The 13,235-nt window shown below is 40.9% G+C and overlaps 1 protein-coding gene across 6 annotated transcripts in view; it reads right to left on the bottom strand.

Annotated features, from left to right (window-relative positions):
* HMGXB3 (HMG-box containing 3) overlaps positions 1–13,235 on the bottom strand; it is a 47,361-nt gene that overhangs the window by 21,021 nt on the left and 13,105 nt on the right. For 5 of the 6 annotated variants that reach the window (XM_055324761.1, XM_055324762.1, XM_055324764.1 and 2 more), the window contains exons 6-10: positions 11,448–11,579; positions 5,846–6,264; positions 3,635–3,810; positions 3,415–3,512; positions 1,103–1,201 (exon numbers count right to left, since the gene is read on the bottom strand). In XM_055324761.1, the coding sequence (XP_055180736.1) occupies positions 1,103–1,201; positions 3,415–3,512; positions 3,635–3,810; positions 5,846–6,264; positions 11,448–11,579 (924 nt within the window). The remainder of the gene's footprint in view (positions 1–1,102; positions 1,202–3,414; positions 3,513–3,634; positions 3,811–5,845; positions 6,265–11,447; positions 11,580–13,235) is intronic. The other variant, XM_055324763.1, reaches the window with a different exon arrangement.

Raw genomic sequence — 13,235 nt, 5'->3', positions numbered from 1 at the left:
AGGCGCAGAGACATAGGCAGAGGGAGAAGCAGGCTCCATGCACCGGGAGCCCGACGTGGGACTCGATCCCGGGTCCCCAGGATCGCGCCCTGGGCCAAAGGCAGGTGCCAAACTGCTGCGCCACCCAGGGATCCCTAAAGGAGATATTCTTAAGGATCAGCGCAGACTATGCACTAATCCACCATTCTGTGCTGTCTTGCTACTGTGGAAGCATCAGCACAGGGCCTGGCCAGAGTAGGTGCTCAGGAAATATTTTTTGAATGAATGAATGGTTCTCCATCTGTCTGCCTTCATCAGATAAGAATTTTCAAAAATCCAGCTGCTCTCTCAAAACCTGTGTGTCTTACTCAACTCAGAGAACCGCCTACCTGATACCTAAAGGACCAACAAAATTAGAGGATATTAAGAGCAAACAAAACAACCCCCCCCCATATGATATCTAAAACAATGCAGCATTTTACAGATGGTGAAAACTGAGGACCAGAGAAGCAAAGAGCCTTGGCCAAGGTCACATGGCATGCTGGCAACCAACAGAGCCAGAACCACTTTAGGACTAAGTCCTTTGAGTGTTTATCCCACTGCTCCATGTGGCTTACCTTGCTGAAGAATGCCCCAGTCATACAAAAATAAAAGGTGGGTAGGGAGGGAAAATCTTGGTAGGAAATGCCAAGTGAAACAAAGTTGCTTTACCAAAGTACTTCTCAAATCCTTTGAAATATCAGTACCGAATGTAACACTGTTTTAAGGAGGAAAAATATAACTTTCTCAAGCTTATCTGTGGAAAACACTTTTGAGGCTGAAAGTTCCAAAGATTGTTGAATGCTAAAGCTGGACTGGATTTTCATCTCCAATTACTCTCCAAGAACCTTCCATGGCTCAGTTGGCCTACACTCTGTAGATCTCATCTGGGAAAAATCTAGCTGATTTACCCAGCAACTATCATTTTTTTTAGTAATAGAATATTTAGAACCAATGATCTGTCCCTGACCCTACTCTCACTCCCAACTACCACTCCCCACCTCCCTCACACTTCTACTCACCCTCTGCCCGAAAACCAAAACCACCTCCATGTCAACTCACCATCACCTGTGGCTGCACTTACCAGTGTTACAGTGCAGCTGTACTTGTATGGAGGAAACATATCAGGCTTGACCTCTACAACTTTCACCTGAGACGTCCTACTGGCTGGGCCATTTGGTAGCTGTGGATCAGAACAAGTGATTTAGTGTTTTAATATAAAACCTCAAACTGCTGAGGTGCTGTGTCCTGAAACAGCTTGAGGAAATAGTTTCCCAGGGAATGAGTGGAGCTATGCACCATGAGAACCCTCTAAGGTGCTAGTCAGCATCACCAGCCCACCAGAGGTTGAGTATCACTTCCAAGTCCAGGGTTGCCACACTCTTCTGTGCAGCTTCTAACACAGTATATTAGAAATATTGTGAATCAGATTTATAACCACTACCAAGTGAGAAAAGCTCCTAATAGTTATACATGTAAATATGTGGTTGAATAATGTTGGCACAAAAAAACAACTGAAAGATTGTTCACTAAATGTAAAATCTCACATAACTTAACTGGCTTAAGACTAGCAAAGGAGGGCAGCCCTGGTGGCGCAGTGGTTTAGCACCACCTTCAGCCCGGGGTGTGATCCTGAGAACCTGGGATCGAGTTCCGCATCAGGCTCCCTGCGTGGAGCCTGCTTCTCCCTCTGCCTGTGTCTCTGCCCCTCCCCCTCTCTGTCTCTATGAATAAATAAAAAATCTTAAAAAAAAAAAAAAAAGACTAGCAAAAGGACTATGGCTTTTAACAACCCAATGTTGTCAGTCAAAAGGAAACTATTTACAGAGAAGACTGAGAGTTTAATTTAATGAGTTAAAGCCAGCATTCTACAAAAATGGAAAATACCAAAATGACTGCCTATAATCAAGGCATAACTTCCTTATACTTCTTACATATGCAGGAATATGGATAAGTTTACTGGGCTGTGATGTGAAATATACTATTGAGGGTCATGATCTAAAAAAAAAAAAAAAGAGGTCTAGTAAAAAATGCTGATTTAGGGAATTTTGATAATTATTCTAGTCACAAATGGAAAAAGAACTAAGAAAAATCTAAGAGTAAGTGTGCTAAAACACTGGATTTTTGGCACTTGGGAAACCTCTAAAAACTCTATCATTAAAGTTGAATGGATTATACTGGCTATAAACTAGAATGCAGAGTAAGAGCTGTTTTTGGTTTTAAAAATTTCTATTAAAACACAAATAAATAAAACATACAATACAAAATACACACACAAGGGGTGCCTGAGTGGCTCAGTTGGTTAAGTGTCTGTCTTTGGTTTGGGTCACGATTCCAGGGTCCTGGGATTGAGTCCCTCATCCCGCTGAGCAAGGAGCCCGCTTCTCCCTCTCCCCCCCCCGCTCATGCTGACTCTCTCTCTTAAATAAAATCTTTAAAAAACACAAATATAGGAAAGGACTCAGGATGCTCAGAATGGGCAGAGAATGCCAACAGTAGTTCTGGGCAGGAGGATTTCATGGGATTTATTTTCTTTCTGCCTTAACCTAAATTTTCTTTATTTTCTACGATAGCCATGCATTCATTTGTTTCAAAAGAGGCTACAGGAATATAACTAAATGCAATATCTAGTCCTAGACTGAATCCTGTACTAAAGTGGAAAAATGCTATAAAGAACATAACTGGGTAAAACTGATGAAATGGGAATGCAAATGACAGACTGAAGTATTGTATCAATGTTTCAGCAACAGAATATCCTGATTCTTATGAAATACACACTGAAATATTAAGAAGCAATAGGCCATGTAACCTCCCCTTAAATTACATGTATTTTAGAAGTACATTGGAGCACAAATGACAAAGTGATAACAAATGACAAAATGGACGGTAACAGTAAATGACTACAGGTAAAAAGTACATGGCTGCTCTCTGTACAATCTTTATGCTACTAACTCGTTTCCTAAGTTTCAAAATTATTATTTTTTAAGGTTTTATTTATTTGAGAGAATGAAAGAGAGAGAAAAAAAGTGGGGGGGAGGGGCAGAGAGGGAGAACCAGGCACCCTACTGAGCAGGAAGCCCACCAAAGGGCTATCCCAGGACCCTGAGATCATGACCTGAGCCAAAATCAAGAGTGGGATGCTTAACTGACTGAGCCATCCAAGCACACCTCAAAATTATTTTGAAAGCCGAAGTTTAAAAACATGCATTCATTTTATAACAAGAAAAAAAAAATTAACTAAAAATGAGTGACTCACTCATGCTCAGCTTCATTTCAGAGGTCTACCAGTATAAGAACAGGCTTTTTGCTTATAGCTTTGATACACTAAATAGAAGCCCTGTTCTCAGAGCAGTAGACCCGCAAAAAGGCCCACCTCTGGACAGTAGTAGATCTTACCTTCACCTCACTGGTGTTAGATGGCTGTTGGAGCGGCTGGCCCAGCTGCTTCAGCGTGCTTGGCTTCAGGCCACAAGTCCTCACAGAGGGGGTTTTATCTGAGACAATCAGGAACCAAACTGGTGACTTAAGTGCACTGAGTCTCCATCCTCAACAATTCCCATTCCTGTCCCTTTCCCATTGGACAGTTCCCCACTCCCAGGTTTGTCCCAGCCCTTACCACTCAAGGGGAAGGCCTGCCTGGCCCTGGGCAGTCCCATGCTGCTGCCTCGGCCCACGTTAGATGGGGCTGGGAGAATTGCTCTCATGGGTCGTGCTGCAGCTAGTAATGAGGGCTTGCCCCGAGCTTTGCCTTTAAGCTCTGGGGCTCTGGCCCCGGGAGTGAGCAGCTCAACTCTGAAAAAAAAAAAAACAAGAAGGCAAATCTAAAAATTTCAGACCAAGAGAAAGAAAACGAAAGTACAATCTCCAAATAGCATTTTAGTAGAGGAATAGTGTAGTAAACCATCGGGCTTTAGCCATACTTTTCACGGGATCATTATGAAGATTAAAAAAGCACAAAACAGTGCCCACAACGTAGAATACCAATAGTTATCAGAGTTATATGACCTGACCTGCCTCTAATTAGTATTTCAAGTATATCAGTCTCCCACAAGAGGGCAGCTAAAAGACCCCGCAGAACAAAATCCATGTTTTCTTTGCAGCTTTGTAGCAGAGTCTACATGACAGAAGGCCTCAATACACATTTGCCAAGTGACTCAGTTACCCAAAACAAAAGGTCTGAACTGCATGGCTTCATTCTCTAAAGATTCAGAACCATCCCAAAGTATACATTAAATAAAAACAGGAAAGACGTAGAAGTATGTAAGTTATGCTACCATTTGTGTAAAAAGGGTAGGAAAAAGTTATACCTACAAATACACATCTCCACATACGTATACATGTATGTGTGTAAAATTATGTCTAGAAAGCAGGAAGGTGGAATATTTTTTTAAGATTTTGTTTATTTATTCATGAGAGAGACAGAGAGAGAGAGAGGCAGAGACACAAGCAGAAGGAGAAGCAGGCTCCGCTGCAGGGAGCCCGACGTGAGACTCGATCCCGGGTCTCCAGGATCACGCCCTGGGCTAAAGTTGGTGCTAAATTGCTGAGCCACCCGGGCTGCCCAGGAAGGTGGAATACTGATTGTGTCAGAAAAACGGAAATGGATGAGTGAAGGACAGGCTAGAATACAGATTTATTTCAGTTTATATCCTTTGAGTTTGAACCATGTGACTTTATTTCCTATTCAACAAAACATTTTAAATCAAATAATATACACCAGAATTTCTAAGTCTGGGCACTACTGACATTTTGGCCTAGATAATTCTGTTCCCAAAGGCCTGTCCTGTGCACTTTAGGATGTTTAGAAGCACATCTGGCCTCTGCCAACTAGATACCTGCAGCACCTCTTCCCCCACAGTTGTCACAATCTCAAAAGGTCCCTAAACATTGCCTCAATGTCTCCTGGGGGCACAAGTGTTCCCTGTTGAGAACCACTGATATAAACAAATAAGGGCCATTAGTCATAAGACCACAACGGACTCTGAGAAAGGGCCACATGAAAAATCCAGTCAGGCCTTTAAGGAGGGAAGTAGGAGGAAAAATAGTCCACATTTATGGGCCTCCTCCTATCTGCAAGGCACTGGGCTGTGCAAGCTTTACATACAATCTTTTCTGTTAAGATTGTAAGTCTGTAAGGTCAGCTATTAAAGATTAGATTTTTTCAATACCCAACTCAAGATTTTTCAGAGGAGAGAATGGATATGAAGGGACAATGTCCAAGGTCAAACAGAAATCAAGGGGATCTTGGGTGGCTCAGCGGTTTAGCACCTGCCTTCAGCCCAGGGTGTGATCCTGGAGTCCTGGGATCGAGTCCCACATTGGGCTCCCTGCATGGAACCTGCTTCTCCCTCTGCCTGTGTCTCTGCCTCTCTCTCTGGGTCTCTCGTGAGTAAATAAATAAAATCTTAAAAAAAAAAAAAAAATCAAGAGACTGATCACAACTACAATTGAATTCTCTGACCACCAGGACAAGAGTCATTCTGTAAGATGACTTAATAAAGCTTTTCTTTCCAAATCTAGTAACCACGATGCTAGTTTGTAACACCACCCTCAGTGTGTACCAAATGGACTCTAATAATTGTTTTAGGGAAAATGACAAAAAGAGATGTACAGGAATGTGATAGCAATGCACAGACAGAAGAGTGTAAGAGGAAAGGCAAATCATCCCATGGTTCTAGGCCTTGGTTTCTTTATCTCTAAAATAAGAACCATTAATTGGGGTCTCCTGTCTCTCAAGAATGCTGTAAGGACATAGGACAAAACATGGCTCATTTCCCAACCTGCCATTCTAAATACAGTCCTATAATAAATGAACATATTAGTTTACCCTGTAGGCTTCTTAGGAGCAGGGAGAGGACTGGAAGTGCTAGTCCTCTCAGCTGGTGGTGGTAAGTCTGGTCCAGGACTATCGTTCTCAGTTGTCCCCAGAGAGACCTCAGGCTGCACACCACTCTTGACCACCGACGTCTTCATGGCTGTTGTACCACGATTCCGAGGAGCTTCCTTGACCAAAACATGGGCATCTGAGATGATCACTTCCTCCCACTCATTCTCCTCACCCACTTCTCTTGGAGGAGCTACACTTAGGAGCTGGCTTACAGCTTCCGAGTTCTCCAGAGTCAGTTTGGAGGCATTTTCCTTTGGGGAATTTTGCTCAGTGTTGACAGGCTGATGATTTCTTTTAACCACCGAACCTTTGGAGGAGATACCAGGAGCCAATTCCACTTTGACTTTGGATGGCTTTTCCTAGAAAAAATAAGACTGCTTGTATGCACACACCATTTTACAGCGAACAACACATCATAAATATTCTCTCATTCGATCCTCACAGCTATGTATGGACAACAGATTAAGAGATGAAGACCAAGAGAGAGCAACAGGCTAATGTAAGGGCCAAGTACAAAACTGGCCTGAATCTAAGTCTTCTGACTACAGGTCCCTTCTACTATAGTATTCAACATGCAGGATAGGATAAAGCTGTTCTTCCCCTAACAAATTTCTCATCAAATTTCTCTTTAAGTTTCCAGCAAATAAATGCTGATATTTTGAGCCTGATCTTTGTTCAAAGCCTGCTTCTCCACATCTAGAAAGAAGCTGACATGTTGCCATACTGGGTCTAGAAATCCTAAATTGTCATCTTGGTGGTCCCTTTATGAGATTCAGTTAATCCCAATGTAGTCAACTCTCACATAGGGAGATTCAAAGCCTCCAATTCTTTTGGGAAAACCTCTATTTTTCGTTCCAGATTCTTTTTTTTTTTTTAATTTTTTTTTTAAAATTTTTATTTATGACAGGCATACAGTGAGAGAGAGAGAGAGAGGCAGAGACACAGGCAGAGGGAGAAGCAGGTTCCATGCACCAGGAGCCCGATGTGGGATTCGATCCTGGGTCTCCAGGATCGCGCCCCGGGCCAAAGGCAGGCGCCAAACCGCTGCGCCACCCAGGGATCCCTCGTCCCAGATTCTTTTCAGGTGAGTCTTAAGGCTAACTTACACACATACCACAAACTTCTCCCTTGGTCAAATTAATCCATACATATTAATTACTTGCTAGAAAATATTCAAACTCACTAAAAATACCAGCTGCTATTTCAGAACAACCTACTTTAAAAAATTCCTTGGCATGGTAGCTTTCATTCCATCAGCTCTGCTGTGGAAATATACTATTATTTATACATATACCTATACACATATATTTAAATACATATACATACAAAATTTTTTAAAGTCTGTAGTTGTCTCAAGAACAGGTCTCAGAAAGGTTTTTAAATTCCATGTGAATAGCAAAAGGCACTATAAACAAGGAGGTATAAAACATAAAAGCTGAGTTCTACCTAGGTGGTGCTTCACCTCTACCTACTTATGTCACACAAGACAAACTTCATTAGAACCCCCCATTCTGCCACCATGAAATAGGAGACAGGCTCTCAGAGTTCATCAACAACAGTGCAATAGCCTTTTGGGTGGCCCAACTTGTGGTGCAGGATTCCCGACACTGCATTAGATTAAGATCTGTGGCTACTGAAATTAAATGTCCATATTCTCACCCAGTCACTGACTACCAAAACCCCTTATATTTCCAAAGCCACCTGGGCAGGACAGTGCTTCTAGTTAAGAACAAATAAGGATGACCTTTAAGAAATCTCCAGTAAAGGGACGCCTGAGTAGCTCAGCGGTTGAGCATCTACCTTCGGCCCAGGGCATGATCCTGGAGTCCCGGGATCGAGTCCCACATCGGGCTCCCTGCATGGAGCCTGCTTCTCCCTCTGCCTGTGTCTCTGCCTATTTCTGGGTCTCTCATGAATAAATAAATAAAATCTAAAAAAAAAAAAAAAACAACCTCCAGTAAAGCATTCTCAGATTCTAACACACAATAATAATCCATGAGAGTAAGTATTACAGAGAAAAATTCCCAGTAAACTGCACAGAGCCTACTGACTACTGGAGAAGGGAAAAGTCATCAGAAAAACAGGAGACAAGTTAAACTAAATCCCTGTAAAGAAATCTCTGAGCAAAGCACGGCCCACTAAGGAGGCTATTTTAGTTAAAAATCCTTTGCAGGGAGACTGAATAATTTAAGAAATCACAGCAAAAAAATTAGCTAGTGAGCTAATTTCCTTAACTCAACCTACCCTTTTTAGATGTCACTTTCTTTCAAGATGGAAGGTAAATACTACCAGTCGCCCGCTTACAGAGACCTCAATTACCATTATTAGAGAGCTAAAGGAGTAAGGCCTTGGGCTAAAGAACTTTATATGCCATCTTTTGTTCCATCCAATTCATTGGGAACTGTGCTGAACGTTTCTTGGGTTAATTTTAGCCAGTATGAACTCTGGAACAATGCAAGAAAAGGTGAGTCATTTCCTGACGGGCATGAACACATTTGGAGCTTTTAGAAACTATTTATACTTGCTGCTTCAAAAATCAGAACTCAAGAAATCTTAAGATTCTGCAGCTAAACAGCACAGCAATGCCTGAGAAGTGTGATTTAGTGGAAAAGCACTGACATAATTAGCTATGTGACCTTAACAAGTCACTTCTCTTGAATCTATTTTTCCTCAGCTAGAGATCTGGACTTGAACTATCTGATAACCAAAGTTACTTTTATCTCTAAAATTCATTCTTTCTTTCTTTCTTTCTTTCTTTCTTTCTTTCTTTCTTTCTTTTCTTTCTTTCTTTCTTTCTTTCTTTCTTTCTTTCTTTCTTTCTTTCTTTCTCTTTCTTTCTTTCTTTCTTTCTTTCTTTCTTTCTTTCTTTCTTTCTTTCTTTCTTTCTTTCTTTCTTTCTTTCTTTCTTTCTTTCTTTCAAGATTTTATTTATTTATTTATGAGAGACACAGAGGGAGAGGCAGAGACACAGGCAGAGGGAGAAGCAGGCTCCATGCAGGGAGCCTGACGTAGGACTCGATCCAGGACTCCAGGATCATGCCCTGGGCCGAAGGTAGATTTTCAACTGCTGAGCCACCCAGGCTTCCCTATCTCTAAAATTCTAAGTGCACTAATGCTAAATGTTACACTTTTTCTTCTTACACTCACCTATTCTGATCCTATGAGATTTAGTAAGTAGAGCATCTACTCTTTACAGGGTAATTCTTTTTTGTTTTTTTCAAGATTTTATTTATCTGAGAGAGAGGAAGGGAGAGACAGAGCAGGAGCAGAGGGGGAGGGCAAAAGGGAGAGAGAAGCAGGTTCCCCACTGAGCAGGGAGCCCAATGTGGGCCACCCAGGTGCTCCTACCAGTAATTTTCTTTTTTAAGATTTTGTTAGATAGATAGATAGATAGATAGATAGATAGATAGATAGATAGATAGAGAGGCAGAGACACAGGGAGAGGGAGAAGCAGACTTCATGTAGGGAGCCCGACGTGGGACTCGATCCCAGGTCTCCAGGATCAGGCCCTGGACTGAAGGCGGGACTAAACTGCTGAGCCACTCGGGCTGCCCTCCTACCAGTAATTTTTATAAAAACCTTTGGAGAAAAAAATCTGGCTTAACAAGTCAAGATGAGGGACAAGTAGCTAAGAAAAAAACTGGTTTCACATCATGAGTTTGATCTCAGAACCATGGCTCAAAAGTTATTTCAGTCAAAGGGGGAAAAAAGAAAAAGTCAAAGTAAAAACAGAACCTGAAGGAGACACAGCCACAGGATCAGTTAGAACCCTTCCATACAAAAGCACAAGAAATAAGGTCATCTGACAGACCTGCTGAGCACCTGTGAAGAAGGGCCAAGGAGAATCCCGACTATCCTAGTCAATCTCTCTACTGCAGATGAGGTTGGGGCAAATAATTAGGGTAGGAGGAAACCAAGTGTTGTACAGCAGCACAACAGAGATGGTGAGCACAAGAAACTCAACAAAATCTCCTCAAACACACTGCCCCTGGGTCCTTCCTGCCCTTGAAGAGATAGTGTGAAAAGCAATAATAGAGACAATTACATTGGTGCCAATAGTCACAGCAGTGACCCCCCTACTGAAGGATTTCTATACTAGAAATATGCCATCCACTTTAGAGAGATAATCTCATTTGATCCCTCTGCCAATCATAATGAAGCAGGCACAACAACTAATTTCCATTTACAAATGAAAGATAAACCAAATAAATAGGCATAAAGTGACTTGTCCAAGGTTTCACAGCTAACATCCTTGGGAGGCCAAAGTTTAAACTGAGGAAAGCTGACTCCAAAAGCTTTTTCCCCCCCAAAGATGCTCCCCGCTCTTTTTATCACTCGAAATTTCTAGGGTTTTAGGAACTCAGTGCCAGGAACCTGGTGCAGACACCAAATACATTTTCTTTTTTTCTTTCATGTTTATGTCTGTATGTATGTAACCTCCACACATGGGGCTCGAACTCATGATCCCAAGATCAAGAGTCTCATACTCTCCCAACTGAGCCAGCCAGGCTTCCCCAGTGTATTCTTAATTATGAACCTATTCTGTCTCCTGGAATTAGTGATGCTCTAAACTCCCAACACACAGCCAGAGGGGAAAAAAAGTCACCACCCTAGTATTTTACAGAGATGTTCTATGGAAACTGCCTCTGAGGAACTTAATAGATATGCCACTATATAAGTTTTCTCCACACAGCTAAGTCTGGACCATGCTGAGTTAGACACCTAAGAAACACAAACCTAGCCTAAGTTATTTTCACAAAAACAATGCCCTCTTTTTTTCTACCTAAATTCTACTGATCTTTCAAGATCATCTGCTTTATAACCCAACCTTGACTACTCTAGTTCTTTGACCCTAATAATTTAGTCTTAAACAAAAAATGTGGCAAGTATGTATGATTTATATAATCAGTGCAAAGCATAAAATAAGTAACAACATGTTGAACTGAATTTTACAGGGCGTAGCTCTGGTGCTCATTTATTTATCAAGCATCATTTACTTAAAAACAGAGACAGAGGTATACATTTGGAAAGTTAATAATGAAAGACCTAAATATCAGGTTAAGGACCTTTGCTTTTAATAGGAACTATAGGATACTGAAAGGACTCAGCTAAAAAGTGAACAGATGTGAATTATATATCTAAATAGAACTAAACAGTGTAGAGGATAGATTATTAAAAATTTAACCCTAACAGGAAATGAGTAAATCAAAATGGTGTAGTCATTCACAGAAGTTATAGAGCAATTAAAGATAATGGTCTTGAAGAGTATTTAATTACGTTAAGTTAAAAAAAAGGGCAAGCTACAGAACTTGTAAATTCAAAGAAAGAAAGACTGGAAGAAAATACACCAAAATGATAATAATTGCTTTTCTCTGGATGGTATAACATCATAGGTAATATTTTATTCTCGTTTTTAAACAGTCTACAAAACTAACTTGTATAGTCAGAAAATAAAAACAAATATTTAAGTCCTCTGTTCTAAAGGGGAACAGGGAGCCTACTTTGTGGGGCTTCGAAAGCAGCAATGGCCAATGGACCTTACCTTTGGGATCCACTTCCCTCCTAGGAAGTTACCACAGGTAGGGCACTTAGGTGGTTTGTGCCTGGTAACATATGTAAAGGAGCAACCTGGGCTGGTGCATGTCCCATGGCCCCGGCGGGTGTACGTAGTGGTCTGTAAGGAAAAGAGCAAGTCAGAATCAATACCACAGTATAACCCCTCTCAGATCCTGATGACCATTATAACCCCACAATGCCAGGAGGATGCCAGCTTGCAGAAGAATAGTCCATTCATGATATCTCAAAAGGTCAGAATTGGAAAGGTACTAAGATACAGTTAATTCACTTTTCAGAAATAGAGAAATTGAGTTCAAATGAGAGAAGACAGCTGCTCAAGGTTACACAGATAGGTACAGGAGGAATAAAGATAGCAACAACCACTACTAATTAAACCAAGTACCACACAGTGCTAAAGGCTTTACCAGTATCTCATTTAACACTCTCAGCAATGCTATCAAGTAGATACAATTATTGCGATTCAAAGTGATTAAACACTTTGGCTCAAATTTTACAGTGAATCAAGGGCACACGTAGACCTAGAACCTGAAGTCTTTGATTCTTGGTCCAAGATTCCTTCCACATACTCCACTACTTGAAAACCAAGGACTTAGGGTTCAGAGAGATAAAAATAGATCATGGCCACTTAAAAAAAAAAAAAAAGGAATTCCAATAGACCTCAATAATTTATTTGCATATGAATATATTCAGCTAGTGGCTCTCATTCCCTCCAATGACTTCCCTTTGAACGTAATGATTACAATGGGTCATTACATTTCAGCTACAAACAGAAATTAGCCATGCTCCATTTCTTGATTAATGCTGCAAAGAAAACATTTCCGTCTCAGATTTGTTCTGTTACTTATGAATGCTTTATCAGATATTAATCCCACCTTCCCTAGCCTGGCCAAAAAGCAAAAACCTCTCTTAGGGAAACACCAAGCTGCTAGTAGGCTATCCCTGCCAGAATGACTAGGGAAAAGGTGATGGTAGTAGCAGCAGCAAGTCAAGGATGAGGGTGAAATGGTGTGGCACTGAGGAAAGAGATTGGGCTTTGAGTTCCAACTCTACCACAGACACACTGGATGACCTGGAGGTATGTCACTTTAGCTCTTGGGCCCTGGGTTTCCTCCTCTGTAAAATCATCTGCCCTTCCTATTTCATGGATGTATCCTGAAGAGCAAACAAGGTAAGAAATTAGGAACCATGTCACTTAAACTGTACAAGATTCTATAGGTTTGTGAGAAATTATTGCTAGGATATAAAACATCTCTATCTTTGTTCACTGTGGCTCCATATAGAATATTCATTCTGAACACCACCAGAAAGTAGAGTAAAAACTTAAGTTAGGTCAGTTCTATCAATAAATTACCATGAACTTGGAAAGACTCCTAAATAGCAGCTTATAGAAATAGCTTTAGAAAAAAAAAATGTCAGTGTTCCAGGCTGATGTTTCATTCTTAAGTATTATTTATGAAGGCTTTCTGGAAAAGTCTGGCTGACACTTATTAAATCATGAAAGAACAATAATAATTTCCAGGAAAGCAAAGGCTCAGGAGAAACATGTAATTTCTCCATGAATGAGAATGCAGTGGCTGTTCCTGTTAAAGGTATGAAAACTTTCTCATCTAAAAATATACTGTTTATCCACAGGTTTTAGAAGATAATCTATTGCAAGTTAAGGATGTACACTATAAACCCCCAAAAAACCACAATAGCTAAAACAAAGTTAAAAGCTAAAAAGCCAAGAAAGGAGTTATTAATAAAATGGATT

Source organism: Nyctereutes procyonoides, unplaced genomic scaffold (genome assembly GCF_905146905.1).
Source record: "Nyctereutes procyonoides isolate TBG_1078 unplaced genomic scaffold, NYPRO_anot_genome, whole genome shotgun sequence".
Classification (NCBI taxonomy): Eukaryota; Metazoa; Chordata; class Mammalia; order Carnivora; family Canidae; genus Nyctereutes; species Nyctereutes procyonoides.
The sequence above is the reverse complement of the archived record's forward strand: the minus strand, read 5'-3'. Positions and strand labels throughout refer to the sequence as shown.